The sequence below is a fragment of the Monodelphis domestica genome, chromosome 1 (assembly GCF_027887165.1).
Source record: "Monodelphis domestica isolate mMonDom1 chromosome 1, mMonDom1.pri, whole genome shotgun sequence".
Taxonomy (NCBI): Eukaryota; Metazoa; Chordata; class Mammalia; order Didelphimorphia; family Didelphidae; genus Monodelphis; species Monodelphis domestica.
Window position 1 is genome coordinate 231605882 of NC_077227.1, and position 27882 is coordinate 231633763.

At 37.0% G+C, this 27882-nt stretch overlaps 1 protein-coding gene across 4 annotated transcripts in view; it reads right to left on the reverse strand.

The window, feature by feature from the left end:
• Window positions 1–3725: 3725 nt before the first annotated feature.
• Window positions 3726–27882, reverse strand: part of KCNK13 (potassium two pore domain channel subfamily K member 13) — a 235201-nt gene continuing 211044 nt past the window's right edge. For all 4 annotated transcript variants that reach the window (XM_007472630.3, XM_007472629.3, XM_001371912.4 and 1 more), the window contains exon 3: window positions 3726–5646. In XM_007472630.3, coding sequence (XP_007472692.1) covers window positions 4757–5646 — 890 coding nt within the window. In that variant the 3' untranslated portion in view covers window positions 3726–4756. The remainder of the gene's footprint in view (window positions 5647–27882) is intronic.

Sequence of the window (27882 nt, forward strand, 5' to 3'; positions counted from 1 at the left end):
ACTTCCCTCCCCACACACTACAGTTCAGTTAGACTGGCCTTTGTACAATCCCTTCATTAGGCCCACCATCTTTCATGTTAATACCTTTTCACTGGCTATGCCCTGTGCCAGAAATGCATTCCCACCTCATCTCTGTTTGTCTATTTTGTAGATAACTTGTATGTACGGATATTTGTCTCCTCTGATAGAATGCATATTTTTTGAGAGCAAATATTATTCATTTTTGGATATAATATCCCCAAAACCCAGTATAGTATCTGACATATAGAAGGTGACAGATGATACATGACCAGTGATTTGATTAGTTGTTTGCATAAACCTTAGTTAGAATCACTATGCATGATACACTCTTAGGCAGGATTCTCTTAAAAAATGCCTTAGGAATAAATGCAGTCAGTTTCTGCTCTAATCTAATCAAACCCAGTTCTATAACCTGCTCCTAGGACAGGTGTCTCACTCATGCCCAGCAACCCACCTTGAGAAGGACACATCAGAGCCTGGAACAGCAGCTTAATCATCTTGTGCTTTAATTATTTCACATGTAATAACCTTGTCTGCCCAAGAAAGCTGGAAGCTATTGAGGGCAGGAATCGTGTTTTATGATCCTTCATACATTTTTAAATATACAACCTTCTTCCCAATTCATCTTACTTACCCACCCTCAAAACCACATGCAGACATATGTGCCAGAATCAGATTAGATGCCCAATGAATACTCGCCAATGAATACAATGATGAATGGCAAAAATATCTCTGGTTCCACTGGGATACACTGCCTTAGTGAGGAAGGAGAAGCAGAAGAAATAGACTCCCTTTAAGGCAAGGGCAAAAGAGACAGCTAAGGACATAATTGGGCACTTCGAATTGTAGAGCAGAAGCATGAGGCTGCTGGTTGAAAGGGCATTCCTGCCTGATGGGGAAACAGCAAAGCAAGGCATTAGGCAGCAAGGTGTAGTGGAGAGAGCTCTGGGAGTTAGAGTTTAAGCAGATTTTAATTAAGCTGTGTGACTTTGGACAAGTCACTTTTCTCAGGGTCTTGGTTCCCTCCTCTGTAAAGTGAAGGATTTGGAGTCTTAAAGGTCTCTTTTAGTGCCAGCATTCTGGATTCAAATGTGCTCCTCCTTAAGTAGTTGATTGCAGAAACCTTAATGAGGATTTTAATGAATGACACACATTTTAGTTTAAGCAGAATTCTCTTAATGCCCTGGGAACCTATGTAATGTTCTAAGATTAGTTCAATTCATTTGTCTTCAACAAATGTTAGTGTTCCCTTGTGTGCTTTGGGTATTTATATGATGTGTTCCCCAGGGCAGTTATCCAACCATGACAGTCTCCTTGTTGTCTTGTCATATCCAACTCTTTGTGACCCCATTTGGGGTTTCCTTGGCACTGATACTGGAGTGGTTTACTATTTCCTTCTCCAGCTCATTGTAGAAATGAGGAAACTGGGGCAAGCATGATTAAGTGACTTGCTTGGGATCACAGCTAATAAGTGTATGAGGCCAGATTTGAACTCACGTCTTCCTAACTCTAGGTCTGGCACTCTATCTACTATGCCACCTAGCTGCTCTGTGACAATCTTCCATTAGATTAAAAAATCATTTGTCATGAAAGCTTTCTCTTTTATCTTCTATCCCATATTCCCTCTTGTGCTCTCATTTTGGAGGACATAAATGGTAGTGCACTCACCGACCTTGTGTTGTAATTGTCAAGAGGCAATGTGGCTTTAGTGGAGAGGGAAATGGTCTTGGATTCAGGACGACCTGAGTTCAAGTCCTAAGTCTGACACATATAGTCTGCCTGACATTTGGTATGCCAATTAAACTTCATGCCCCAGGTAACTCTCTAAGACTAGTACTTATACAGGTGGTATTGATCTACATTGGCAGGAATTTGCTCACTGACAGTTCTCTGGTCAATACCAATGAAATCATAGAGCTGGTCTAAATGACAAACATTCAAAAAAGAAAATGAAGCCTGCTCCTATCCTCAATTATTTGTTCTTATCTCTATCGAAAAGTCCCTTTTCCATGATGATGAATAACAACTCACTGTGCGAGCAGGTGTGCTTTAAACTGTTTTTTCCTTTTTACTCCAGCTGGTTGGGTTGGATATACACAAGATCATTAATTCATTCATACCTTACGATAGTGACCAAGGACACATTTGAAAGTGACTGAGGTCAAAGAACCAAAGAAAAGCTGTTGATTCACAACATGGAGACCTTAATTACACTTAATACACTGAACAAACTTAACCATTCTCTGGCAAATCACCATTATGAGACAGGATGGAGAGAGACAGTTTGGCAAAATGAATAGAGAACTTTTCCCCAGAATCAAGAAGGCCTGGGTTCAAGTTCTACCTCCAACACATACTGGTTGTAGGACTCTGGGCAAGTCATTCATCTGTCATGGCCTCAGGGAAGGAATTCTCTAAGGTTATGGAGCTGCTGAGAAGGTATTGATCTGCACTAGTGGAGACAGTGGCCTTCATTTGGGCATTTCACCAATTAAATCAGGTGCCTCCCATTCCCCAAAGAACAGAATTATATTTTTAAAAGAAGCAGTGTGGGAATTTCTAAGTGTGGTTTGGTGGTTCTTTTGAGGAAATGGCATTGTGAAATTTCTTCCTTTTAGAGTCAGACTTAATAACACATTTTTGTATGAGAGATCTTAAAGGTTCAGGTATTTCTTATAGTTTGAAAGGAACATGCCCAAACTACTATGATCCTCCATCTCTCCCTTCCTCCCTTCCTTCCTTCCTTCCTCCCTTCCTTCCTTCCTTCCTTTCTTCCTTCCTTCCTTCCTTCCTTCCTTCCTTCCTTCCTTCCTTCCTTTCTTCCTTCCCTCCCTCCCTCCCTCCTTCCTTCCTTCCTTCCTTTCCTTTCTTTCCTTCCTTCCTTCCTTCCTCTCTCCCTCCCTTCCTTCTTTCCCTCCTTCCTTTCTTCCTCCCCCCTTCCTTTCTTCCTCCCCCTTCCTCCCTCCCTCCTTTCCTCCCTTCCTTCCTTCCTTCTCCCTCCTTCCCTCATGACCTTACTTCCTTCCTCCCTACCTTCTTTTTCTCCCTCCCTTCCTCCCTTCCTTCTCCTCCCTCCCCTTCTTCCTTCTCCCCTCCCTTCCATCCTCCCTCTTTTCCTTCCTTCCTTCCTTCCTTCTTTCCTTCCTTCCTTCCTTCCTTCCTTCCTTCCTTCCTTCCTTCCTTCCTTCCTTCCTTCCTTCCTTCCTTCCTTCCTTCTTTCTCCTTCCTTTTAGTTAGCCTTAGAAACCTGATGGGAACTGAGGTTTTTGAATATTTTGAAACAAAGAGGTGTTTGGATTTCTCCTCATTGCTGGCAAGGCTGAGAAACAGCACTAAGATGATACATAGAGACCAGAACATAAACAGGATCAGAAATGGTCCAGCCTCAAGATGCAGCCTTATCTACCTAAGAGAGGTCCTTCTGCAATTTCCTACACATTAAATTGGATGGCGTTTAAAGGCATCAGGTGAATGTCACCTCAGTTTGTTTATCTGCCTACAATGAGTGTGTGTGTATGTGTGTGTGTGTGTGTGTGTGTGTGTGTGTGTGTGAGCTAGATCTCTCTGGGTCCCTGATAAGTGCTCAGCTAATTTTATTGAATAAAATGGATTTGTTCAGCACAAGTTCTTATTAAGACCCAGTCTTTGCAATAGAACAAAAGGAGTCATGAGAGAATTAGGAAAGAGGCAGTCAACCAGAGTTAGAGGAGTGTTTTTCTCATTTCATTACAAAGGCTTGAAATGGACTCTGTCTGCCTGGCCAATTCTCACTCAGTCAGCTAGCAACCGTAAAGGAAAAAACACCATTAAAAAACCACCAGAATCCATGTATATGAAATAAATATGTTTGTTTTTTTTTCCTTCTGGACTTGTAAATGCTACTCCCTGAGCTCCTAACTCTGAGTAGCAACAATTCCCTTTCAAAGCAGAGTGTGAGAAGTCTGGGGATGGAGGCAAGAAGGACTGGAGATCAGCCAGTGGGTTCGTAGAAATGGTGTAGATGGACATTTGCTAACAGGTCAGTAACTCTTAAAGTCACAAAGCAAGAATCAAGGTCCTCCTTCCATCTGAGGAATAATTAGTAGCAAGAAATTAAGCCTTAAAATTTATGATCATCCCTTTCCTCTCCTCCTCATCAACTGAACTGGACTATTCTATATGACATTTAACAAAGCACAGGAGAGCTAACCTGGGTCCAGGACTGTAGGCCCACTTCTACTGCTTCTAACTGTCCTGTAAGCTTGGCTTTTGAGCTGATTTCCTCACCTATTTTTTCACAGCAAGGACAATAATTCTTGCCCTGCACACCTCAGAAGGCTACCCATTTGTGAAGAGCAACTGGGATACTGTAAATGGAACTCATTTTACAAAGTGTAAAGCATTTTACAAATATAAGGCAATTTTAAGGCATTATCTGACCCAGAAGAAGAGAATTAAACCTTCTCTGTGATGCTTCTGTGATTAGTTTTTAGAGCTAGTCCCAGATTTAAGGAATATATAGGGGGAAAAGATGGCAGAAATATGATGGTATCTCATTCAATACAGGTCCATCAGAAGGCAGACTTTTGGGGAAACAAGGTTCTGTCAAGGGTCAAAGACTTTAGATGATGCCAAAGTGTAGGCAGTGTTAAGGAGCTCTTGCCAAAGGCCTCTAGGGCAGAGTTCCCTTGGCTTCTTTGATGAAAACTTCTGTCTTTCCCACTCTGCTTAGCTTTCAGTGTCCAGAGTTTCTCTCTTATCTGTCCCCACTTGTTTCTGCCAGTCTGTTGTTCATGATTGCCAGGGCCCCCACCCCTCCCGAGAATCCTTTGTGTCGAGCTGACATGCTGGCTTGTCGAGGACATCCATTGGCTGTTTCTGACAATTGCTTCTGCAGTATGGCTAGTGAGACTTTGTTGGAGGCTAAGAAGTCCTTCATGGAGATCATCTCTCCTGAGAGGCGACGTCCATCTGTTTCACTCTCAATCACACCATCTGTCTCAATAGAGATTTCTTGTCCACTCCGCACATTGCTGGGAGTGACCACATTTCTCCGTAAGAGTAAGGCCTTTCTTTGGCACTGGCAACACTGGCATTCCATTTTCTTCAAAATCCAGTTGACAGACTGCTTGATGAGGATGGAGATCACGTTGAACAAGGAATAAATGCAGCAGACGCCCATGAGGATGAAGATAAAATTGCCAAAGCGATAGAGTCCTTGGCTCTCATACTGGGCATTCTGGCTACTGACAAGGTCACCAAAGCCAATGGTGCTAAATGCCACAAAACAGAAATAAAGAGAATCAAAGTAGCTCCAACCTTCAATGGGTGTGTACATGGCAGAGGCACAACAGGAGATGATGAGGGATGCCATGCACAGGATAAGCATGACATAATACACAGAGGGCTTCCATCCCACCATGCTGTCAGCCTCTGAGGTCCCAGAGCTTCTTTGGTTATCAGACTGCAGGATCCCCTTCTTTCGGAGCTGCCTCTCATGGCATGACTTCATGATGTAGGCAATGACTGTAATCAGACGTTCTAAGAAGAGGTTGAAGAATAAGATGGTACCTGCACATCCAATAAGACCATAAAATATCAGAAAAACTTTGCCTCCAACAGTTGCTGGTGTTGTCATGCCAAAACCTGTAGGAGACAAAATGGGAAGAGAGGATTTAATGCAAGGTCTTGGTATCTATCGGATCAAGGTTTCAGTTTTGATGGGAGGACAAAAGCACAGAAGGAAAATTACCTCAAAATGACTCCAATTCTTTCTACAGAGAAATTCTCTTTGTCTTCCTAAATGAGATGCAATTATCATCAGCAATAATAGCTGACATTGACACCTTAGATTTGTAAAAGTACCCTTACAAATGTTATCTCATCTGGACTTTACAATAGCTCTGTGAAACTAGTATTACAAGTACTATCAAATAATACAGCATCCCCAATTTACAGATGAGAAAAATGGAGCTAAAAGGGATCAAGCGATATGTCTTCAATTATATATGAAGTCTTACAGGCAGCATATTCTATCTTGCCACTCACTAAGGCTCAAGGACTCACTCACTGAAGGTATCTTGCCAAATCCTGACTCTAAGCTGAGCATCTTTTCTATTATACAACACTATCTCTAATATGTAGTGTAAAGAACATGAACTCTAGAACCAGGAAAATTGGATTCTAGGCCTGGTATCACTTACTTGTGTGGCCTTGGGCAATTTATTTCTCCATAGAATGTAAGCTCCATGAGAGGAAGGATTACTGTTCTTGTATCTGAAGCTCTCTTCTTACCACCACAACCACCTACCTTCATACTTAGCACAGAGCAGGAACATTGATTGACTGAGTCTTGATTTCTTCACTCATAAACTTTGGTGTTGGGCTAAATATTATCTTATGATCTTCTAGCTCTAATATTTAATGAGTTCATAAGGCAGTAATGTTTGTTGCTAGCTAGCAAGTCTACCACTTAAAAATATTTATATCCCTTCCTTCTTCCATCTCCAGGTCAAGAGCAAGACAATGAAAGCTTGGCCAGTGCTGTGGAAAATCAGCCATATTATCATCGCTACAGTTTGTACACCCTACTTGCTTGAACCGATCCCTTAATGCAAAGGTCCTGGGAGTCAGCTTCAGTCTGGGTCACCTGATCAACAAGGAGACAAGTCCTTAGTAATACAGGTGATTCTGTAGTCTGAACAAATGGGTTGCCACAGGAGGAATCAAGAAACTACCTTCAGTAAACACCTGACCAAGTGTAATGAATCACTAATCAGTTTTCTAATTCAATTAACTTCTCTTTCTCTAAGAGTACAAACAGTATTCTACATAACTCTCTGCCTGTCTGTCTGTCTGTCTACTGCATTTGGTAAAGGAAATGAATAGAATGGAATTAAGAGATGGAATTAAGTGGTTTAATCAAATTTAACAAATTAGCAATCAACCAATCAGATGTTTCTAAGGCAGAAGAGCAGTAAGGGCTAGGCAATGGGATTAAGTGCCTTGCCCAGGGTCACACAGGTAGGAAAGATCTGAGGTCAGATTTGAACTCAGGACATCTTGTCTATAGCCTGGTTAATCAACTGAGCTACCTAGATGCTCCCTGCATGATACATTTTTATTTTGTAGCCATAATCTCCTAAAGGTGGATGTATTATCATAATTCCTATTTGATTCCCTGACAATACCTTATATATCATAGTTGCTCCATAATAATAGCAGGGTATTCCCTGCTACATGAAATAACAACTATAATGTATAAGACATTGTGAGGGAAGCAAATAGGAGTTTCTATTCTAATGAGGAAGATATACTATTATTCATTTTTATTGAAAAAAACTCTTATCTTCCATCTTAGAATCGATACTGTGTGTTAGTCTCAAAGTTGAAGAGCAGTTAGGGCTAGGCAATGGGGGTTAAGTGAGTTGCCCAGCATCACACAGCTAGGAAGTACTGACATCAAATTTGAACCCAGGACCTTGCTCCTCTGAGCCTGACTCTCTATCCATTGAGCCACCTAGCTGCCACCTACATTATTATGATTACTAATTAATATTAAGTATTATTATTATTTATTAATATTAATTTGGAGACAGAATTTCAAATTACCTTGGAATACAATCTCCTTCAGAAAATCATTTCAATTTTTCTGTAGGCATTTGTCAGAAATTTCCTCACAAATTTTATGAATTATTTTATATCTTTAAAACAAGAATCTTGTATTATTTAATATTAATATTATTTATATATATACATATATCATATGTGCTCACTACACTGAAAGGTCTATGTCTCTCCCCACACCTAACATAGTGCTCTGCACTCAATATTTAATAAATGTATGCTAAGTGAATAAAATTTTGAAAGCTATTTTACTTATAAGTTCATAGATTGGTGGCAGCTGGCAGAAAGTTCAAACAGCATTTAACCTGACTTCTTCATTTTACAGATGACGAAATTGAGACCTAGGGACTTGTCCAACGTCTTACTCATGATATGGTGAGATTAGAACCCCATTCACCTGACTCCTACCAGTTCAGTGCTCTTTCCACTATACTATTAATCAATCAACAAAAATTAAGTAAGCATCTACTATGTATGAGGAATTGTGCTATACATCATGGATACAATACAAAAAGTACACTGTTCTTGACCTCAGAGAGTTTGCTGTCTAATAAGGGAATGCAACATGTTTGCAGATAAGTAAAAAGCAGGATATACACAAAATAAAAATGCTATGATGATAAGTGGGTAGGAAGTACACCTCCTACATGCACACTTGATTTTATTGCATTCCATCTTCTCTAGCCAATTGCTCCCTCCATCTTTTTCACTCTACTTGTCTTTAATATCTCCTTCTGTTGGCTGCCTCCCAACTCCCTATACATATACCATTATCTCTCCCATACTTAAAAAAACTCTCTTTTGATTTGTCTATTCTGTTTAGCTATCATCTCTATCTTTTCTCCCTTTTGTGACTAATCTCCTTGAGAAGGCTATCTACAATAGATGCCTCTTAAAAAAAAATTTAAAAAAAAAACCTTACCTTCCGTGTTGGAGTCAATACTGTGTATTGGCTCCAAGGCAGAAGAGTGATAAGGGCTAGGCAATGGGGGTCAAGTGACTTGTCCAGGGTTGCACAGCTGGGAAGTGTCTGAGGCCAGATTTGAACCTAGGACCTCCCTCCTCTTGGCGTAGCTCTCAATCCACTGAGCCACCTAGCTGCCTCTTTTTTTTTTTATTCCCCAAATAAATTTAAAAATTGACAAATGAAAAAAGCCCAAAAAATTAAAATTAAGATCTACAAATGTCTGTGTATAAAAGAGATTTCCTTTAGTTACATTTAGCCAGATGACATTTATTTAAGACACAGGTCTCATACTGAGTTCAATTGAACATGGTGGAAAATTCAGTCCCACTGGAATAATGGGAAATTGAGAAAAGAAAAGTTGGCATTTAAAGGTTGACAAAAGTTTTATGTTCACAAACATTGATTTCCACTATATTTGGTTGAAAGGGACCTAAGGATGAAGGACTAGAACAAACTTGGGGACTCCGTTCACTTGAATGAGGATGGATTTTTTCTCGGACACTTTCCCCTCACTGTTTTCTCTTGCAGTCTGGCTAAAAATCTCATCATTCAACTGAAACTGCTTTGTCCAAAATTTCAAATGTTTTCTTAATTACCAGTGTGTTACCAATCTTGACCTTTTTTCCAAACCTTATCCTTATTTTTAAGGGGGAAGTTATTTAATTAATTAACTTATAATATTTTCCAAGGTTACATGATTCATATTCTTTCCCTCTTCTTTCCCCCATCCCACTCCTATAGGCAATGCACAATTCCACTGGATTTAACATGTGTCATTGATCAAAACTTCTTCCCATATTATTAATATTTGCTCTAGGGTGATCTTTTAGTCTATATTCCCAATCATATCTTCATCGACCCATGTGATCAAGCAGTTGATTTTCTTCTGTGTTTCTACTTCCACAATTCTTCCTCTGAATATGCATGATGTTCTTTCTCATGAGTCCCTCCGAATTGTTCTGGATCATTGCAATGCTGCTAGTAGAGAAGTCAATTATATTCAATTGTACCACAGTGTATCACTCTCTGTGTACAGTGTTCTCCTGGTTCTGCTCCTTCCACTCTGCATCAATTCCCAGAGGGCTTTTTAGTTCACATGAAATTACTCCAATTCATCATATCTTTGAGCACAATAGTATTCCATCACCAACATATACCACAATTTGTTTAGCCATTCCCCAATTGAAGGGCATCCCCTCATTTTCCAATTTTTGCCCCCACAAAGAGTGGGGCTATGAATGTTCCTGTATAAGACTTTTTCCTTATTATCTCTTTGGGGTACAAATCCAGCAGTTCTATGGCTGGATCAAAAGGCAAACAGTCTTTTAGCTCCCTTTGGGCATAGTTCCAAATTGCCTTCTAGAATGGTTGGATCAGTTCACAACTCCACCAGCTGTGAATGATAATGTCCCAAATTTGTCACATTCCATTACTTTCCTTTGCAGTTATGTTAGCCAATCTGCTAGGTGTGAATTTGTACCTCAGAGTTGTTTTAATTTGCACTTCTCTGAACATAAGACATTTAGAACACTTTCTTGTGCTTATTAATAGTTTTGATCTCTATCTGAAAATTGCCTCTTCATGTCATTGCCCATTTATCAATTGGGGAATGGCTTGATTTTTTTTACAATTGATTTAGCTCCTTTAATATTTATTAGACCTTGTCAGAGGCTTTTGTTATAAAGATTTTTTTTTCAAAATTTGTTGCTTTCTTTCTAATTTTGATAGAATTGGTTTTATTTGTACAAAACCTTTTTGATTTAATATAATCAAAACTCTTTATTTTGCATTTTGTAATTTTTTCTAACTCTTGCTTGGTCTTAAAATCTTTCCTTTCCCAAAAATCTGACAGGTATACTATTCTATGTTCACCTAATTTACTTATAGTTTCTTCTTTATGTTCAAGTCTTTCACCTATTCTGAGTTTATGTTAGTGTAGAGTGTGAGATATTGATCCAAACTCAATCTCTCCCATACTGTCTTCCAATGTTCCCAGCAGTTTTTATCAAACAGTGAATTTTTGTCCCATAAGCTGGGATCCTTGGGATTATCATAGAATGTCTTGCTAAGGTCATTTATCCATGTGTATTCCACTGATCCTCCCTCCTGCCTCTTAGCCAGTACCAAATTGTTCTGATGACCACTGCTTTATAGTACAGTTTAAGATCCAGTACTGCTAAGTCACCTTCCTTCACATTTTTTTCATTATTTCACTTGATTTTCTTGATCTTTTGTTCTTCCAAATAAATTTTGTTATGGTTTTTATTTTTTAATTCGGTAAAAAAGTTCCTTGGTAGTTTAATGGATATGGCACTAAATAAGTAAATTAGTTTGGGTAGGATTGTCATTTTTATTATGTTAGCTCATCCTACTCATGAGTAATTAATGTTTTTTCCAATAGTTTAGATCTATTTTAATTTTGTAGAAAGTATTTCATAGTTGTGTTTGTATAATTCCTCTGTCTTGGCAGATAGATTCCTAAGTATTTTATATTGTTTAGGGTGATTTTAAATGGAATTTCTCTTTCTAACTCTGGCTGTGGGGATGAGTTGGAAATATATAGAAATGCTGATGATTAATGTGGGTTTATCTTGTATCCTGCAAATTTGCTAAAGTTATTGATTATTTCTACCAGCTTTTTAGTTGATTCTCTATGGTTCTGTAAGTAGACCATCATGTCATCTGCAAAGAGTGATAGCTTTGTCTCCTCATTTCCTATTTTAATACCTTCAATTTCTTTTTCTTCTCTAATTGCTACTGCTAGTATTTCTAGTACAATGTTAAATAATAGAGGTGATAATGGGCATCCTTGTTTCACTCCTGATCTTATTGAGAAGGCTTCTACTTTGACCTCATTGCAGATGATGTTTGCTGATGGTTTTAGATATTTACTGTTTATTATTTTTAGGAAAGGCCCTTCTATTCCTATACTTTCTAGTGTTTTCAATATGAATAAGTGTTGGTTTTAATCAAAAACTTTTTCTGCATCTATTGAGATAATCATGTGGTTTTTGTTGATTTGCTTGTTAATATGGTCAGTTATGTGGATGGTTTTCCTAATATTGAACCATCCTTGCATTCCTGGTATAAATCCCACCTGATCATAATGAATAACCCTAGTGACTACTTGCTGGACTCTTTTTGCTATTATGCTATTTAAGATTTTTGCATCTGTAGTGATTAAGTAGATTGGTCTGTAGTTTTCTTTCTCTGTTTTTTGCCTGCCTGGTTTTGGAATCAGTGCTATATTTGTATCATAAAAGCAATTTGGTGGAACTGATTCTTTGCTTATTATGTCAACTACTTTGTATAGTACTGGGAGTAATTCTTCTTTGAATGTTTGATAGAATTCACTTGTGAGGGGGCAGCTAGGTAGCTCAGTGGATTGAGAACCAGGCCTAGAGATGGGAGGTCCTAGGTTCAAATCTGACCTCAGCCACTTCCTAGCTCTGTGACAAGTCACTTGACCCCATTGCCTAGCCTTTACCACTCTTCTGCCTTGGAGCCAATACACAGTATTGACTCCAAGATGGAAGGTAAGGGTTTAAAAAAAAAAAAAAGAATTCACTTGTGAATCCACCAGGTCCTGGGGATTTTTTCTTAGGGAGTTCTTTAATAGCTTCTTCAATTTCTTTTTCTGACATAGGGTTATTTAAGTATTTTATTTCTTTTTTTCTTAATCTAGGCAATTTATATTTTTATAAATATTCATCCATATCACCTAGATTGCCATATTTGTTACCATATAATTGGGCAAAATAGTTTTTAATGGTTGCCTTAATTTGCTCTTCATTAGAAGTGAGGTCTTCCTTTTCATCATGGATACTGTTAATTTGATTTTCTTCTTCCCTTTTTGTAGATTGACCAGTATGTTTTCTATTTTATTTGTATTTTTTCAAAATACCAGCTTCTAGACTTATTTATTAATTCAAGAATTCTTTTACATTTAATTTTTATCAATTTCTCCCTTAATTTGTATGATATCTAATTTAGTTTTCATCTGAGGATTTTTAATTTGTTCACTTTCAAGTTTTTTAATTTGCATGCCCAATTCATTGACCTCTGCCATCCCTAATTTGTTAATATATGAACTCAAGGATATAAATTTCCCTCTGAGTACTGCTTTGGCTGTATTCCTTAGATTTTGAAAAAATGTCTCATCATTGTCATTTTCTTCCATGAAATTATTAATTGTTTCTATGATATGTTCTTTAAACAATTTTGGAGCATAATATAATTTAATTTCTAATTTATTTGTTATTTGTCTCTCCACGCAACCTTACTAATTATTGTTTTATTGCATTATGATCTGATAAGTTTGCTTTTATTATTTCTGCTTTTTTGCACTTGTTTGCCATGTTTTTATGCCCTAGTACATGATTAATCTTTGTGAATGTACCATGTGCTACTGAAAAGGAGGTGTATTCCTTTTTGTCCCTATTTATTTTTCTCCACATATCTACTAATTAATTTTTCTAAGATTTCATTCACATCTCTTACCTCTTTCTTATTTATTTTTTGCGTTGATTTATCTAGATATGATAAAGGAAGTTTCAGGTCTCTCACTAGTATAGTTTTACTATCTATTTCCTCCTTCATCTCCACTAGTTTTTCTGAAATTTGGATGCTATACCATTTGGTGCATACATGTTGAGTATTACTTTCCCTATGTCTTTTAATCAGTTCTATTTTTATTTTGGCATTGTCAGATATCATGATTGCAACTCCTGTATTCTTTTTCTCATTTGAAGTCCAATAGATTTTGCTTCAGCCTTTGACTCCATCCCTGTGTGTGTCTACCTGCCTCATATATGTTTCTTGTAGACAACATATGGCAGGTTTTTAGTTTCTAATCCCCTCTGCTATTTTCCTTTCTTTTATGAATGTGTTGATCCCATTCACATTCAGAGTTATGATTGCCACCTCTGTATTCCCCAACATTTTGATATCCTCTCCTAGTCCTGCTCTTTCTTCTTTCACTATTTCCCTTTAAACCAGTGGTTTGCTTTTAATCAGTCCCCCTATTTTACTTCCCTTTTTGTTCCCTTCGTATCATTTTTTTAGGGTCTATTAAGTTCCCTTACTCCTCTTCCCTTTCTTTTTGGTACTTCCTGTCTCACTCCCCATCTTAGATTTTCTCTTCTCATTTTCCCTGTAGAGTAAGATAGAATTTGATACCCCAATGTCTAGATACTCTTCCCTCTCAAAGTAGATTCCCCTGAGAGTAATGTTTAAGTATTACGTATTAGCCCTCTCTTCCTTTCCTTCCCCATCCTATGCACCTCTTTGTGTGATATTAATAATGTTATTTTTCTCATTTCTTCAAGTTTCTCTTAGTGCCGTCATCTATTCCCCCTTTCTTTTTTTGCATATCATCTTAGATCACTTATTATTCCAATTCTATCTGTGAATAATTCTTCTAATTACTATAATAGTGAATATAATTTTTGAGAGTTACAAATAACATTTTTCCATATAGGAATATAAGCAATTTGATCTTATTGAAGCACTTAAAGAATAAAATTTAAATTAAAACAATTTTTTCTTTCCCCTCTCTTTGTTATTTACCTTTTTATGTTTCTCTTGATTTTTGTGTTTGGATGCTTTCTGCTTATTTCTCATCTTTTCTTTATAAACATTCGGAAGTCTTCTATTTTGTTGAATGTCCATACTTTCCCCTGGAAGTATATAGTAAGTTTTGACGCATAGGTGATATTTGGTTGAAGACTCACTTCTCTTGTTTTTCTGAACATCATGTTCCAAGTATTGTGATCCTTTAGTGTGGAAGCTGCCCAATCTTGTGTAATCCTGATTGGTGCTCCTTGATATCTGAATTGTCTCTTTCTGGCTTCTTTTAAAATTTTCCCCTTAGCTTGGAAGCCCTTGTCTTTTGAGGATTTAGTTTAGAGGGTGTTCTATGAACTCTTTCAATGTCTATTTTATACTCTTTGTTCAAGAATATTAAGGCAGTTTTCTTGGATAATTTCTTGAAGTATGATTTTAAGATTTCTGTTTATTTCTGGGTTTTCAGGTAGACCAACAATTCTCGAATTGTCTCTTCAAGATTGGTTTTCATAATCAGTCATCTTCTCAGGGAGATATTTTATGTTTCGTTCTATTTTGTCAGTCTTTTGACTTTGATTTATTAATTATTGCTGTTTTATGAGATCTTTGGCTTCCAACTGCCCAATTTTGGTCTGTAAAGACTGGCTTTCCAGTATAATCTTTTGACTTTCCTTTTCAGGTTGGTCTATTTGCTTTTCATTACTTCCAGGTATTTAATGGTGTTCTCCAATTTTTTTATCATTTCATTTTATTTATGGTCTTATTTCTCCAATTGGGAGTTTCTGTCTTTTTTACTGTTATTTCTTTTTCAACTAATTTCAAACTTTCTTGCCAAAACTCCTCCATTTTTCTGAAAATCTCAGATTTAAATTCTTTAAGAGTTTGTGGCCAATTTCCATTGTTTTACAAAGGTTTTGATGCATTTAATTATTTGTTATCTTCTGCTGTTTCCTCTGTTGTCTGGATTATTTCTTCATAAAAATTATCCAGGGTCAAAGTCTTCTTCTTGATCTTCTTTGTGGTTGAAAGTTGTATTTTTCTGGGCATTGTATGCCATGCTATGATGGTTTTTTCTTCCCTTTCCAGGCAGAAGGCTCAGTGAGGAAGGCAAGCTTTCTGTGTATGGAGCTAAGGAGCACAGTTTTTGCCTGAGGCCACCTTTTGAATCTACATAGCTTCTACTATATGCCACCCTTCCCTGAGCTATCTGTGCGCTCAAGGTCTGCACTTTTCAACTTGCTGGGATCTAAGGTCTAGCTGCTCTCAGGGGTAGTCTCAGTCAGCTGCCAGGGATCTAGATTTGTCCCTTGTTCGCTTGCTGATTCTAGTGCACTGCCTTTGACCCTTTCTCCATAGATGTGGAGGGGGAGGGCTGATCAGCTCTCGTTTTGGTCAGAGCTATTTCACCCCCTTATAATGTGGAAATGCCCAAATCCCAAGTACCTTCAATGCTGCTCCCTAATGTGGAAACCCTTCATTCATATGAATTTGGGTTTTTTGGCCTTTTGAGGTAGTCTTTTATGGCAGGTGAAGAGGAGAGGAAGAGTACTGTGTCAAGAATGCAGCCATGATAATCCAGAAGTCTTCATGCACTGTATAGAAAGTTAGAGTACATGTCCTCTGAGGGCCCTTCAAAATCTAGGATGCCATTAAGCCTTGTCTCCAGTGGCTCCTGTTCTAATCCTTAGCCTAACAGAAACATGGTAAATATTGAGTTACTAGTCTGAAATACTCTTCAGTCTCTGCTTCTACTGGGATAGCACCCCTTTCTCTGTATAGAAGAAAGAAAGCTTTAAGAAAGTGAAAAAAAACAGGTGTCACATGACACCTCAAATTTTCACCTTTTTTCATTTGTAAAATATAGATGTAATAGTTAGATGATTTACTTCCCAGCATTTTGAAAGAATAGGTTATAATGTAAAGAGCTCTGAGTTCAGCTATAAATTCTATAATGTAGGAATGAAATTGTTATAAAAATGTGGGCTATTATTATCTATACTTCCACAACTAGCTTTCTCAGAGTCCTTCCTCTAGAGGGAGTACTTAGGATGAAGTCTGGCTAAAAGTTATGTAATGTAGACATGAACATGCTCTTTCAAATTGAGAATAATTAGGAAAAATACAGTACATATCTTTGAAAATAAAGTGTATTGATTATATGCTTTCTTAAAGTAAGCTGGTCATCATAATCACAGCTGATATGTATCCTTCTTTTAGTCTGTTTTGTAGATGAAAATACTCATCTTTTTTGGATAATTTCTAATTTTTAAAAATTAAAAAGCAAGGGGGCAGCTGGGTAGCTCAGTGGATTGAGAACCAGGCCTACAGATGGGAGGTCCTAGGTTCAAATCTGGCCTCAGACACTTCCCATCTGTGTGACCCTGGGCAAGTCACTTGACTCCTCTGGCCTAGCCCTTACCACTCTTCTGCCTTGGAGCCAATACACAATATTGACTCTAAGACAGAGGTAAGGGTTGATATATATATATATATATATATATATATATATATATATATATATATCATCCATAGGTCTTCCATTCTGCTTCTCTCCCTGAGGGTGGAAGACATTTAAAAGTATGGTGGAAGGGGACAGCTGGGTAGCTCAGTGGATTGAGAGCCAGGCCTAGAGATGGGCGATTCTAGGTTCAAGTCTGGCTTCAGACATTTCCCAGCTCTGTGATCCTGGGCAAGTCACTTAGCTCCTATTGCCTAACACTTACCACTCTTCTGCCTTAGAACCAATACACAGTATTTATTCTAAGATGGAAGGTAAGAGTTTTAAAAAGTGTGGGAAGAGGAGGAGAGGAAGATTAGAAGCTACTCAAGAGGAGTTCCAACCTATCTATATCCTCCTACTCTCTTCCATGTCCTTGTCTCTAATGTTAGCCTCGAAGGCTAGACCGGAAGGAGGAGACTGTGTCTACGCTAGAACAGGATTGCTGTTGTTTCTCTCTCTGTGACCTTGCTCAGAGCAGTATTGGGTCTCTTCCAGACCCATAAAGGAAAAATAATCAGGTAAAGTGATTCATTTAAAGTATCTGTCAGACTTAATGGGTTCCTCCTAACTCAGGTGATTTGAAAATAGTCAGAGGGAAAGTTTCCCATATCCAACTTCCTTATTGTTTAAGTGATGAAATTTAATCAGAAAATTTCAGTGATTTCCTCCAAATAATTGCACAGCTAACAAATAAGTCTCAAAGATGGGGTGCAAACCCCATCCTTCCTGAATCTAAGTTTTATATGCACTTTGCACTTGTTGTTTGCCTAGCGAAGATAAATACATTAGCAAAACAAGCACATTGAGCACCCACTATATGAAAGCAAAGAAACAAAAGTGGGATATTCTTGTCCTCAAGGAGGTTATTTCTATTGAGGGAGAGAATACATACATAAATACCTCTATACAGTCATATATACCTACATACATATATACAAAATAGATGCAAGATAATATTGAATGGTAAAGCACTATGAAGAAAAGCTTACTATAGACTGTGATTGCTTAATAAGTCTTTTTTTTTAAACCCTTACTTTCCAGAAGAGAGAAGGGCAAAGACAAGACAAACATTAAAATCCACTTGCAACCTTAAATAAACAAAAGCAAGGAGAGCAGTTTAATAAGAACACTTAGTTTAATTTGAAAGAAGTACAGAGAGAAAATAGAAAAAGAGGAAAGAGATTATTATATTAATACCCTATGAGTATACCTAAAATTCCTAATACTATCTCAAATTTCTAATAACCTACCTCTAACTGTCTTCTGAGGACAGTTTCTTCTTGCCGAGAAAACACCAGGCCTACTCTAACCTTCTCTGTCTATCAGTGATTCACTGACTACCTAACTCCTTAAATAATGGACAGACACCACCCACTCACTCCTTCAAACAGTTTTCTATCACCCAACAGTCAGTAACCAATTGCCATGAGCCCTTGCCTCAGGAACAGACCTTCTTCTCTCTTGAGATCAAGAGGCAAAAGCCCCTAACTCTCAGAGCTGCTTACTTTTCACAGTTCTAGTCTCTCCGAAAATGAAATCGCCAGCTCTGGCTCACTGACTCCTGTCAGTTCTGATCTACTTAGAAACCCTCCTCTCTTAGCTCTTCAGGAGACAGAGGGAGAGATTAAGAAAATCTCTTTAACAACATACAATATAAATATAAAAGCAAAAAAAGAACAATATAGGTTTATCAAGGTTTGTAAACCTGGAAAACCATTTGTGGGAAGAAATGAAAAGAAATACCAACTAATACTGAATAAAATTGCATACCCTATTAAAATACCAAAATAATATTTTTAAATGCCTGATCAGGTACATATCAGATTGTGAAAGCAACATTCCAATACTAAAAGTATTCACATTACAATTTCATTTTCAGTACAATTTTAAAATTAAATTCAAAATTCTCAAAATTAAAAATTAAATCTGAACTTCTCACTTTCCCCTGTGGAGAATGAGATGTTACTTAAACGTTTTTATTTCTCCCCTTCTAGAGAATGAGATGCTGATGATCTAAAAACAATTCACTTTTACTGTTTATTTAACAACCATAACCATAATCAAATATTCAACATTTCACTCACATTAACCACTATTTTTAACATTTTATTTCAGATCCCTTTGAATTAATCCCAAGTAAATATTACAGCTAAGTGATTGGATTTTGATATGAGGTAACAAGATCATAGGCCATTCTTTTCTACTGATAACTTGACTTAACCAAAATTAACCTTACTAAAATTTCACAAAATAGATTTAGACCTTGGTCTCCCAAACTACTGCAATATTTCCAATTATTTTGTAACCTCATAATTTTCAGAGTAATAGGTAATGACGAATTCAATATGTGTTCCCTTGAATGAATGACTAAAATTCTATATACCTGTATCTTTAATTCAATTCCTGTATGTTTCAGTGTTAGTCTATCTATGACAACATCACCTTTTATGATTATTGGAAACTTTCCATAACAGGAGAAAAGAGAGACATAACTAAAATAAAGTAAAAGTGTTCTCCTCATTTCTGTATAAACATGTAGCCCCAGGCTGCTACTGGATAATTAGGCTTCCTAACATAAGTCTTTATTAGGCTTTGAAAGAACTGATAATTGTTTTGGATTCTATTCCTCAGTCTCAGCTGCAGCCAAACACGCACCCTCTCTGTGCCAGGTATGAGGAGGCATTGTACTGAGTGGATCATTTCACTATGTGACTTCAACCTGAAGTATCTGAATACAAGAGAGGCAGCATGTTCAAGTGTAAGGAATCAGAAACCCTGGGTTCAAATCCTAGCTCTGCCACTCATGACTTTCATGAGCTTTGTGATCTCAAAAAAAAAAAAGTATCTTCTCTGACTTGAGATTCTCATCTGAAAAATGAAAGGATTGAACTGGATGATCCTATAAGTTCTCTTCTAGTTCTAATATTCAGTCTCTGTACCATAACCCCAAGAATCTTTATGTGGTTGTCCAGGGCCTTCCAGGCAAAATTAGGTCTCTGGCTTAGTAAAAAGATAGAGGAATGTTGGCCCTTTTTGATGAATATTCTTAAAGCTATCCAGCTGCAAACTCAGCAAATAAATTGGTTTTACTCAGAACAATTGCTTTGTTTTACTCAGAACAATAATCTCATCAAACAGAAGGCTAGGGAATGTGTAACTAATAATAATTATATAAGCTTTCATTTATATAGTCTTGTAGAGGATTTCATTTACATTATTTGATACTCACAACAACTCCATGAAAGAGGTAGTATAGATGAAATCATCCCTATTATACAGATAAAGAAACTAAGGTTCAGTAATATGCATAAGACCACACAGCTAATAAGTATCAAAACCAGTATTTGAACTCAGGTTATCATCTTTTTGTACATGCAAACTTGTACTTTTAAAAAAACTTTTATGTCTTAAATAAACAAACATTTGGGGTTGGAGAAACAGAGAGAAAAAGAAAAGAAAAAGAAAACCCACATAATAAATATGTATAGTAAAGAGAAACGAATTCTTTAACTGACTTTCTCCAAAAATAAGTCTTCTTCTGCATTTTTAATCCATTTCCTCCATGCTTCATCATGGATCCTCTGGAATCATGGTTACTCATTGAAATGATTGGAGATCTTATATCTTTCAAAATTCTTTCCTTGTCTCTATAATGTTATTATTGTATAAATTATTCTAGGTTTTCCTCATTTCACAACTGACAGTATGTCATGCTGCCTTCAATAGGATTGTAGATTAAGGCTAGAAAAGAATTTTAGTTAATTTAGTTCAAATTCCTTCTCCTACAGATGTGGAAACTGAGAGTCAGAGAGATTATACACTTGAGAAAGTGTTAATGCCCCTGGGGGGAGGGGGTGATAGGACTGGGACCAGAGTTCCACAGGTAAGGTTGGGGAAAATAATAAGAGGAATTACAAAGGTAGAATTTAGAAGGATCTCACCTGAAGATAAGGGCAAGGGAAAAGAGAAGAATCAAAGACACAGACACAGTGTGGGGTCAGAAGGGTCCCATTCTCTGCTAATGGGCATGAGTTTATTGCAGGCTGATAGATCTTTTAAAGGTAAAAACCACAGGAATTAAAAACAATCGCCTGTGAGAAAAGTTCATGGGAAAGTGTAACAAGAATGTAGATAGGGCAGCTGGTAGGATAATGGTTGGGGTAAGATAATGATTCCAGGAATCATCCAGGGTTCATGGAATGGCCAGCAATCTTGTTATGGGAAACTAAAAGAAGGTGGAGGCACGGGCATTAGACCCCTTCTCAGACAGACTGTGAGAATTCAACCTCTGACGAAGGCTCTCAGATCTTTATCTTAGATGGACCCAGAGTTATCAACCTGTGACAAGAAAGTAAGTGGAAGAGCTGGGATTTGAACTCAGGCTCCACAAAAATTCAAAACTCTTCTTATTTCTCCATGATACCAAATACATTCTTATGATCTTGGAGACAGACTTGTCATGGAAATTCTGCCTTTTCTGCTTCCTCCTTTCCTTCAATGCTGCTGGATCCAAAGGGGTTTATGGTTTGATCATTCTGAGAGACTCCCAAAGTAAATGATCCTGGCATCCTGAGACTTAACCAACAGAGCTTTAAAATTGAAAGTTGTTTTTAATTTTCATAAGACCTGGGGGTCACATATTTCAACTCCTTACTTACTTCATGTGCATTTTCTCTATCATTGTCCAAGCTGGAGATAATATTTTGTAAGAACATAGTCCCATCAAGGTTAAGATTACAGATCTGATTCCTTTGGAGTCCATTTAGGCTCTGGACTGAAAAAAGAGACCCAGATTACTGCTCTTTTCATCACTGTACCCAAGAATGTATTCATGTAACCCATTGCCACTTCTGAAAAATAAGGTCAGCACATTGTTTCCTTTAATTGGAAGAGTAGTATCATCTTAACATACAAAAACCAGTTCTTTTTCACAAGCCCCTGATATCCAGAGTAGAACATGTCCAGTAATTAAAAGTGTTTTAACCTTCCCATGTGTCTCAAAGGCAGATGAGTTGGTTGCTTTTTTCACACTTACAGCTTCCTTTGAACTTAGCAGATATCTCTCTTTGTGTGAACACTGACTTTCACGCGTCAATTGTTTATGTGAAGAAAATAAGCTTTGTTATTTATACTACTTACAGTATTTATATACAGTATAAAAGGCATATTAAGTGTCTTATTTGCCTCGGCTAACATTAAGACTTAGCTCAAGCACTACCTTCTTTAGTAAGCCTTTTCTGGTTCTTCCAACTGCCAATGCTATCTCCTCTGAGTATATATTGCTCCTGCTCTATATTTATCTTGAGTGTTCTGTTACACAAACACACACACACACACACACACAATACATATGTACTGTCTCTTATTAGAATGTAAACTTCTTGAAGACTGGGACAATTTCTTTATATTCCTGGCCATATAACATAGTTCCTCACATGCAGTAAGTATTTAACAAATGGCTGTTAATTGCTTGATTGATTCAGGGAATTATGCTCAGAGCTGGAAAAATGAAAATGAATAATGGGGAGAGTAAATTATGAGAAACTGAGAAAGTTTGCGTCAATTTTTTGTTTTTAAGGAAGTTTTTTTTTAATTTAATCAATTTCAATTATTCCTTGGTTACAAAAATTGTTTTCTATTCTTCTATTCCTCCCTTCCCTTCCCAACCCCTCCCATAGCCAAAAGCACAATTTCACTGGGTATTACATGTGTGCTTCATCAGAACCCATTTCCATGTTGTTGGTGTTTGCACTAGAATGTTCATTTAGAGTCTTCATCCCCAGTCATATCCCCCTCGACCCATGTACATTGACTATGTAGTCAAGCAGTTGTTTTTCTTCAGTGTTTCTACTCCCACAGTTCTTCCCCTGGATGAGGATAGTGTCCTTTCTCATAGATCCCTCTGGATTGTTCTAGAACACTGCATTGCCACTAACAGAGAAATCCACTACATTCGATTGTACCACAGTGTATCCCTCTGTGGACATTGTTCTCCTGGTTCTCCTCCTATTGCTCTGCATCACTTGCTGGAGATTGTTCCAGTTACCATGGAATTCCTCTACTTTATTATTCCTTTGAGCACAATAGTATTCCATCACCAAGATATTTGTTTAGACATTCATCAACTGAAGGGCATCCCCTCATTTTCCAATTTTTGCCAACACAAAGATCACAGCTATAAATATTCTTGTACATGTATTTTTTTTCTTATTATCTCTTTGGGGTACAATCCCAGCAGTGCTATGGCTGGGTCAAAAGGCAGACAGTCTATTTGTGCTCTTTGGGCATAGTTCCATATTGGCCTCCAGAATGCTTGGATCAATTCACAACTCCAACAGCAATGAATTAATGTCATAACTTTACCACATCCCCTCCAGCACTCATTACTTTCCATTGCTGTCATGTTAACCAATCTGCTAGGTGTAAGGTGATACCTCAGAATTGTTTTGATTTGCATCTCTCTAATTATAAGAGATTTAGAACACTTTTTCATGTACTTATTAATGGTTTTGGTTTCTTTGACTGAAATTTTCTATTCATGTCCATTGCCCATTTATCAATTGGAGAATGGCTTGATTTTTTGTACAACTGATTTAGCTCTTTGTAAATTTGAGTAATTAGACCTTTGTCAGAGGTTTTTGTAATGAATAGTTTCCCAGATTGTTATTTCCTTCTAATTTTGCTTACATTGGTTTTGTTTGTACTAAAACTTTTTAATTTGATGTAATCAAAATTGTTGATTTTACATTTTGTGACACATTCTAAGTCTTGTTTGGTTTTAAAATCTTTCCCTTCCCAAAAGTTTGACATGTATACTATTCTGAGTTTACCTAATTTACTTATAGTTTCCTTCTTTATGTTCAAGTCATTCACCCATTCTGAGTTTATCTTGGTGTAGGGTGTGAGGTGTTGATCCAAGCCTAATCCCTCCCACACTGTCTTCCAATTTTCCCAGCAGTTTTTATCAAAAAGTGGATTTTTGTCCCAAAAGCTGGGGTCTTTGGCTTGTTATAGACTGTCTTCCTGAGGTCACTTATCCCAAGTCTATTCCACTGATTCTCCTTTCTGTCTTGTACCCAGTACCAAACTGTTTTGATGATCACCGCTTTTCAGTATAGTTTGAGATCTGGGACTGCAAGGCCACCATCCTTTGCATTTTATTACATTATTTCCCTGTATATCCTTGATCTTTTGTTCTTCCAAATGAACTATTTTGTGGTCTTTTTTGGGGGGTGGGGTTAAATTTTATTTCCTTTTTTTTTGGTTACAATACTCACTTTATTTCCTTCCCTCCACTCCACCCAATCTTCCCACAGCCTATGCACAATTTCATTGGGTATTATTTGTGTCCTTGATCAAAACCTATTTCCATATTCCATATTGCACTAGGATGTTCATTTCAAGTCTACATCCCCAACTATATCCCTTGGACCCATGTATTCAAGCACTTGTTTATCTTCGGAGTTTTTATTCCTACAGTGTTTCCTCTGAATGTGGATAGTGGTTTTTCTAGTAGATTCCTCCAAGTTATATTTTTTCTAATTCAATTAAAAAGTTTTTTAGAAGTTCGATGGATATGGCCCTAAATAAATTGATAAGTTTGGGTAGGATGGTAATTTTCATTATGTAGGTTCATTCTACCCATGATCAGTTAATGTTTTTCCAATTGCTCAGATCTAGTTTTAGTTGTGTGGAAAGTGTTTTGTAGTTGTGTTCATATAGTTCCTGTGTTTGTCTCAGCAGATAGATTCCTAAGTATTTTATATTGTCTGGGGTGATTTTGAATGGAATTTGTCTTTCTAATTCTTGCTGCTTAGATGTGTTGGAGATATATAGAAATGCTGATGACTTATGTGGGTTTATTTTGTACCCCGCAACTTTGCTAAAGTTGTTGATTATTTTGACTAGCTTTTTTAGTTGATTCTCTAGGATTCCTTAAGTAGACCATCATATCACCTGCAAAGAGTGATAGCTTGGTTTCTTCATTGTTATTTTAATACCTTCAATTTCTTTTTCTTCTCTAATTGCTACTGCTAGTGTTTCTAGTACAATGTTAAATAGTAGAGGTGATAATGGGCATCCTTGTTTCACTCCTGATCTTATTGGGAATGCATCTAGTTTATCCCCATTGCAGATGATGTTGGCTCATGGTTTTAGATAGGTACTGTTTATTATTTTTAGGAAAGGACCTCCTATTTCTATGCTTTCTAGTGTTTTTAATAGGAATGAGTTTTGTATTTGTTCAAAGGTATTTTTTCTGCATCTATTGAAATAATCATGTGATTTTTGTTGATTTGCTTGTTAATATGGTCAATTATGTGGATGGTTTTCCTAATATTGAACCATCCTTGCATTCCTGGTATGAATCCAACCTGTTCATAGTGAAGAACCCTCCTGATCACTTGCTGGAGTCTTTCTTCTAGTATCCTATTTAAGATTTTTGCATCTATGTTCATTAAGGAGATTGGTCTGTAGTTTTCTTTCTCAATTTTTGACCTGCCTGGCTTTGGAATCAGTACCATATTTGAGTCATGAAAGGCATTTGGTAGAACTCCCTCTTTGCTTATTATGTCAAATAGTTTGTATAGTATTGGGATTAGCTGTTCTCTCAATGTTTGATAGAATTCACTTGTGAATACATCAGGCCCTGGTAATTTTTTCTTAGGGAGTTCTTTGATGGCCTGTTCAATTTCTTTTTCTGATATGAGATTATTTAAGAATTCCATTTCTTCTTCTGTTAATATAGGCAATTTATATTTTTGTAAATATTCATCCATATCACCTAGATTGGCATATTTATTGCCATTTAATTGGGGAAAATAGTTTTTAATGATTGCCTTAATTTCCTCTTCATTGGAGGTGAGGTTTTCCTTTTCATCTATGATACTATTAAATTGCTTTTCTCCTTTCCTTTTTTTATTTGATTGGCCAGTACTTTAGCTATTTTGTTTGCTTTTTCAAAATACCAGTTTCTAGTCTTATTTATTAATTCAATGTTTCTTTCACTTTCAATTTTATTAATTTCTCTTTTAATTTTCAGGATCTCTAATTTAGTTTTCTTCTGGGGGCTGTTAATTTGTTCACTTTCAAGTTTTTTTTCATTTGTATGTCCAATTCATTGACCTCTGCCCTCCCTAATTTGTTAATATATGAACTCAAGGTTATAAATTTTCCCCTAAGAACTGTAACAATCATATTAATTTCTCTACTAAAAGTACTATGTTTTATGAGGTTTATTAAAGATTATTAGAATTAATAAATAAAAAAATACAAAATAAGAAAGCATGTGCTTAGGGCACAGAGCCCATTCACAACCACTAACATATTGCCTGTATGTGCCTAGAAGCAGAAGCAGAGAGAGAGGTTTAAGTAGGCAGAGAGTCAATTTAAATACAAATTGTGTTCTTGGCCCAGGTGACATTTTTTGGGAATTCTGGGAACTTCCAAGGACTTCTGGGGATTGAAGTCTGGGGTTCACATTTTTATAAATGCGGGAGGTTGGGGTTATAATTGTATTTTCCAAAGGTCATTATACAATTGTAGCAATGTTCTGATGGAGTCCATCTATCCTCTATGTGACAATTTACAAAGTCAAAAATAGAAAAGTTGTTTTTATATGGGCCTACTTAATAATGTTTGTTCAGTATGGTTATAGGGGGAAAGCAACAGAATATAGCAGTAGTTAAAACCCAGTACATTAAAATGATTCAGTGTAACAGAATAGAATTGAATACAGTAATATATGAACTTAAAATCACAAAGTTAAATCTAAAAACAAAACAATCAGTAAAATGCAATAGAATACATAGATTTTTATAAAACATTGGAGTCTGAAATGCCTTAAAAATATAACCTCCAGTCTCCTTAAAGTTCTTTGTTGTTTTTTTTTAATTATCCATTTAGATGCCTATTGTCAGAAGACAGAAGATTGGTAAGGGGTAGGCAATGGGGGTTAAATGACCTGCCCAGGACCACACTGCCAGGAAGTTTCTGAGGCCAGATTTCAACCCAGGACCCCCCATCTCTAGGCCTGGCTCTCAATTCACTGAACCCCTAAGCTGCCTCCCCATTGTGAGGACGTTTCTTTGGAATCTAAAATTTGGTTAAAGAGTTGAAAGGAGTTGAATTTTTCTCCTGACTCCCAGGTGAGATAAATAAAAGAATCAATGCAGTCAAAAGATATCCTTTTAAATTAGCCATGCTTATAAGTTCCTGTTTGGAAAAGTCTTTTCCTTCTCCTCTTTCTCCCCCTCTGCTATTCCCGGCCCCTTGCCATGTGGAGGCTAACCGTAGCCTAAAGAAAAATCACCCCCATTTTTTACCACCTGGTTTTTGATCCTGAAGAAATTGGGTCTTCTACCAGCAGCCTGGGTCCTGGAGCTTGGCCTGGGGAGATGAGCCATCTGGGTTGGAGGCCAGTTGCTGGGGTGGAGAATCAGCTGAGCTAGGTGAGTGAGAGAGACCAGGAGCAGGAGCAGGGCCGGGACCAGGTGCACACAATTCTGGGTCCAGATTGCAGGTAGGAACGAGATGAGTCAAGAGGCTTGCTAAAAAGCCTTGGAGAAATGTGGCTTAGAAATCATTATCTAGGCTATCTATTTTTTTTCATTGAGAGTTTTCTCATCCCATCTGGGTCACCAAACTGTTAAAACTGAATTAGTTTCACTACTAAAAGTACTATATTTTTAGAGGTTTATTAAAGATTATTAGAATTAAGAATTAATGAAAATACAAAATAAGAACTCACATACCTAGGCACAGAGCCCATTCACAGCCTTATATCTTGCCTGCCTGTGCTTAGAAACGGAAGCAGAGAGAGAGGTCAAAGTAGGTGGAGAATCAGTTTAAATACAAATTGTGTACTCAGCCCAGGTGAGATTTTAGTGAATACTGGGAACTTCCATGGACTTCTGGGGATTGAAGTCTGGGGTTCAAATCTCCATTTTACAGTACTGCTTTGGCTGTATCCCACAGAGTTTGAAAGGATGTCTCATCATTATCATTTTCTTCAATGAAATTATTAATTGTTTCTATGATTTGTTCTCTATCTAACTGATTTTGGAGAATAATATCATTTAATTTCCAATTTATTTTTTATTTGGCTCTCCATGTATCCTTACTGATCACTATTTTTATTGCCTTATGATCTGAAAATGTTGAATTTATTATATCTGAATTTGTTTGCCATATTTTTATGATCTAGTAATAATAATGAGTGTAAGAG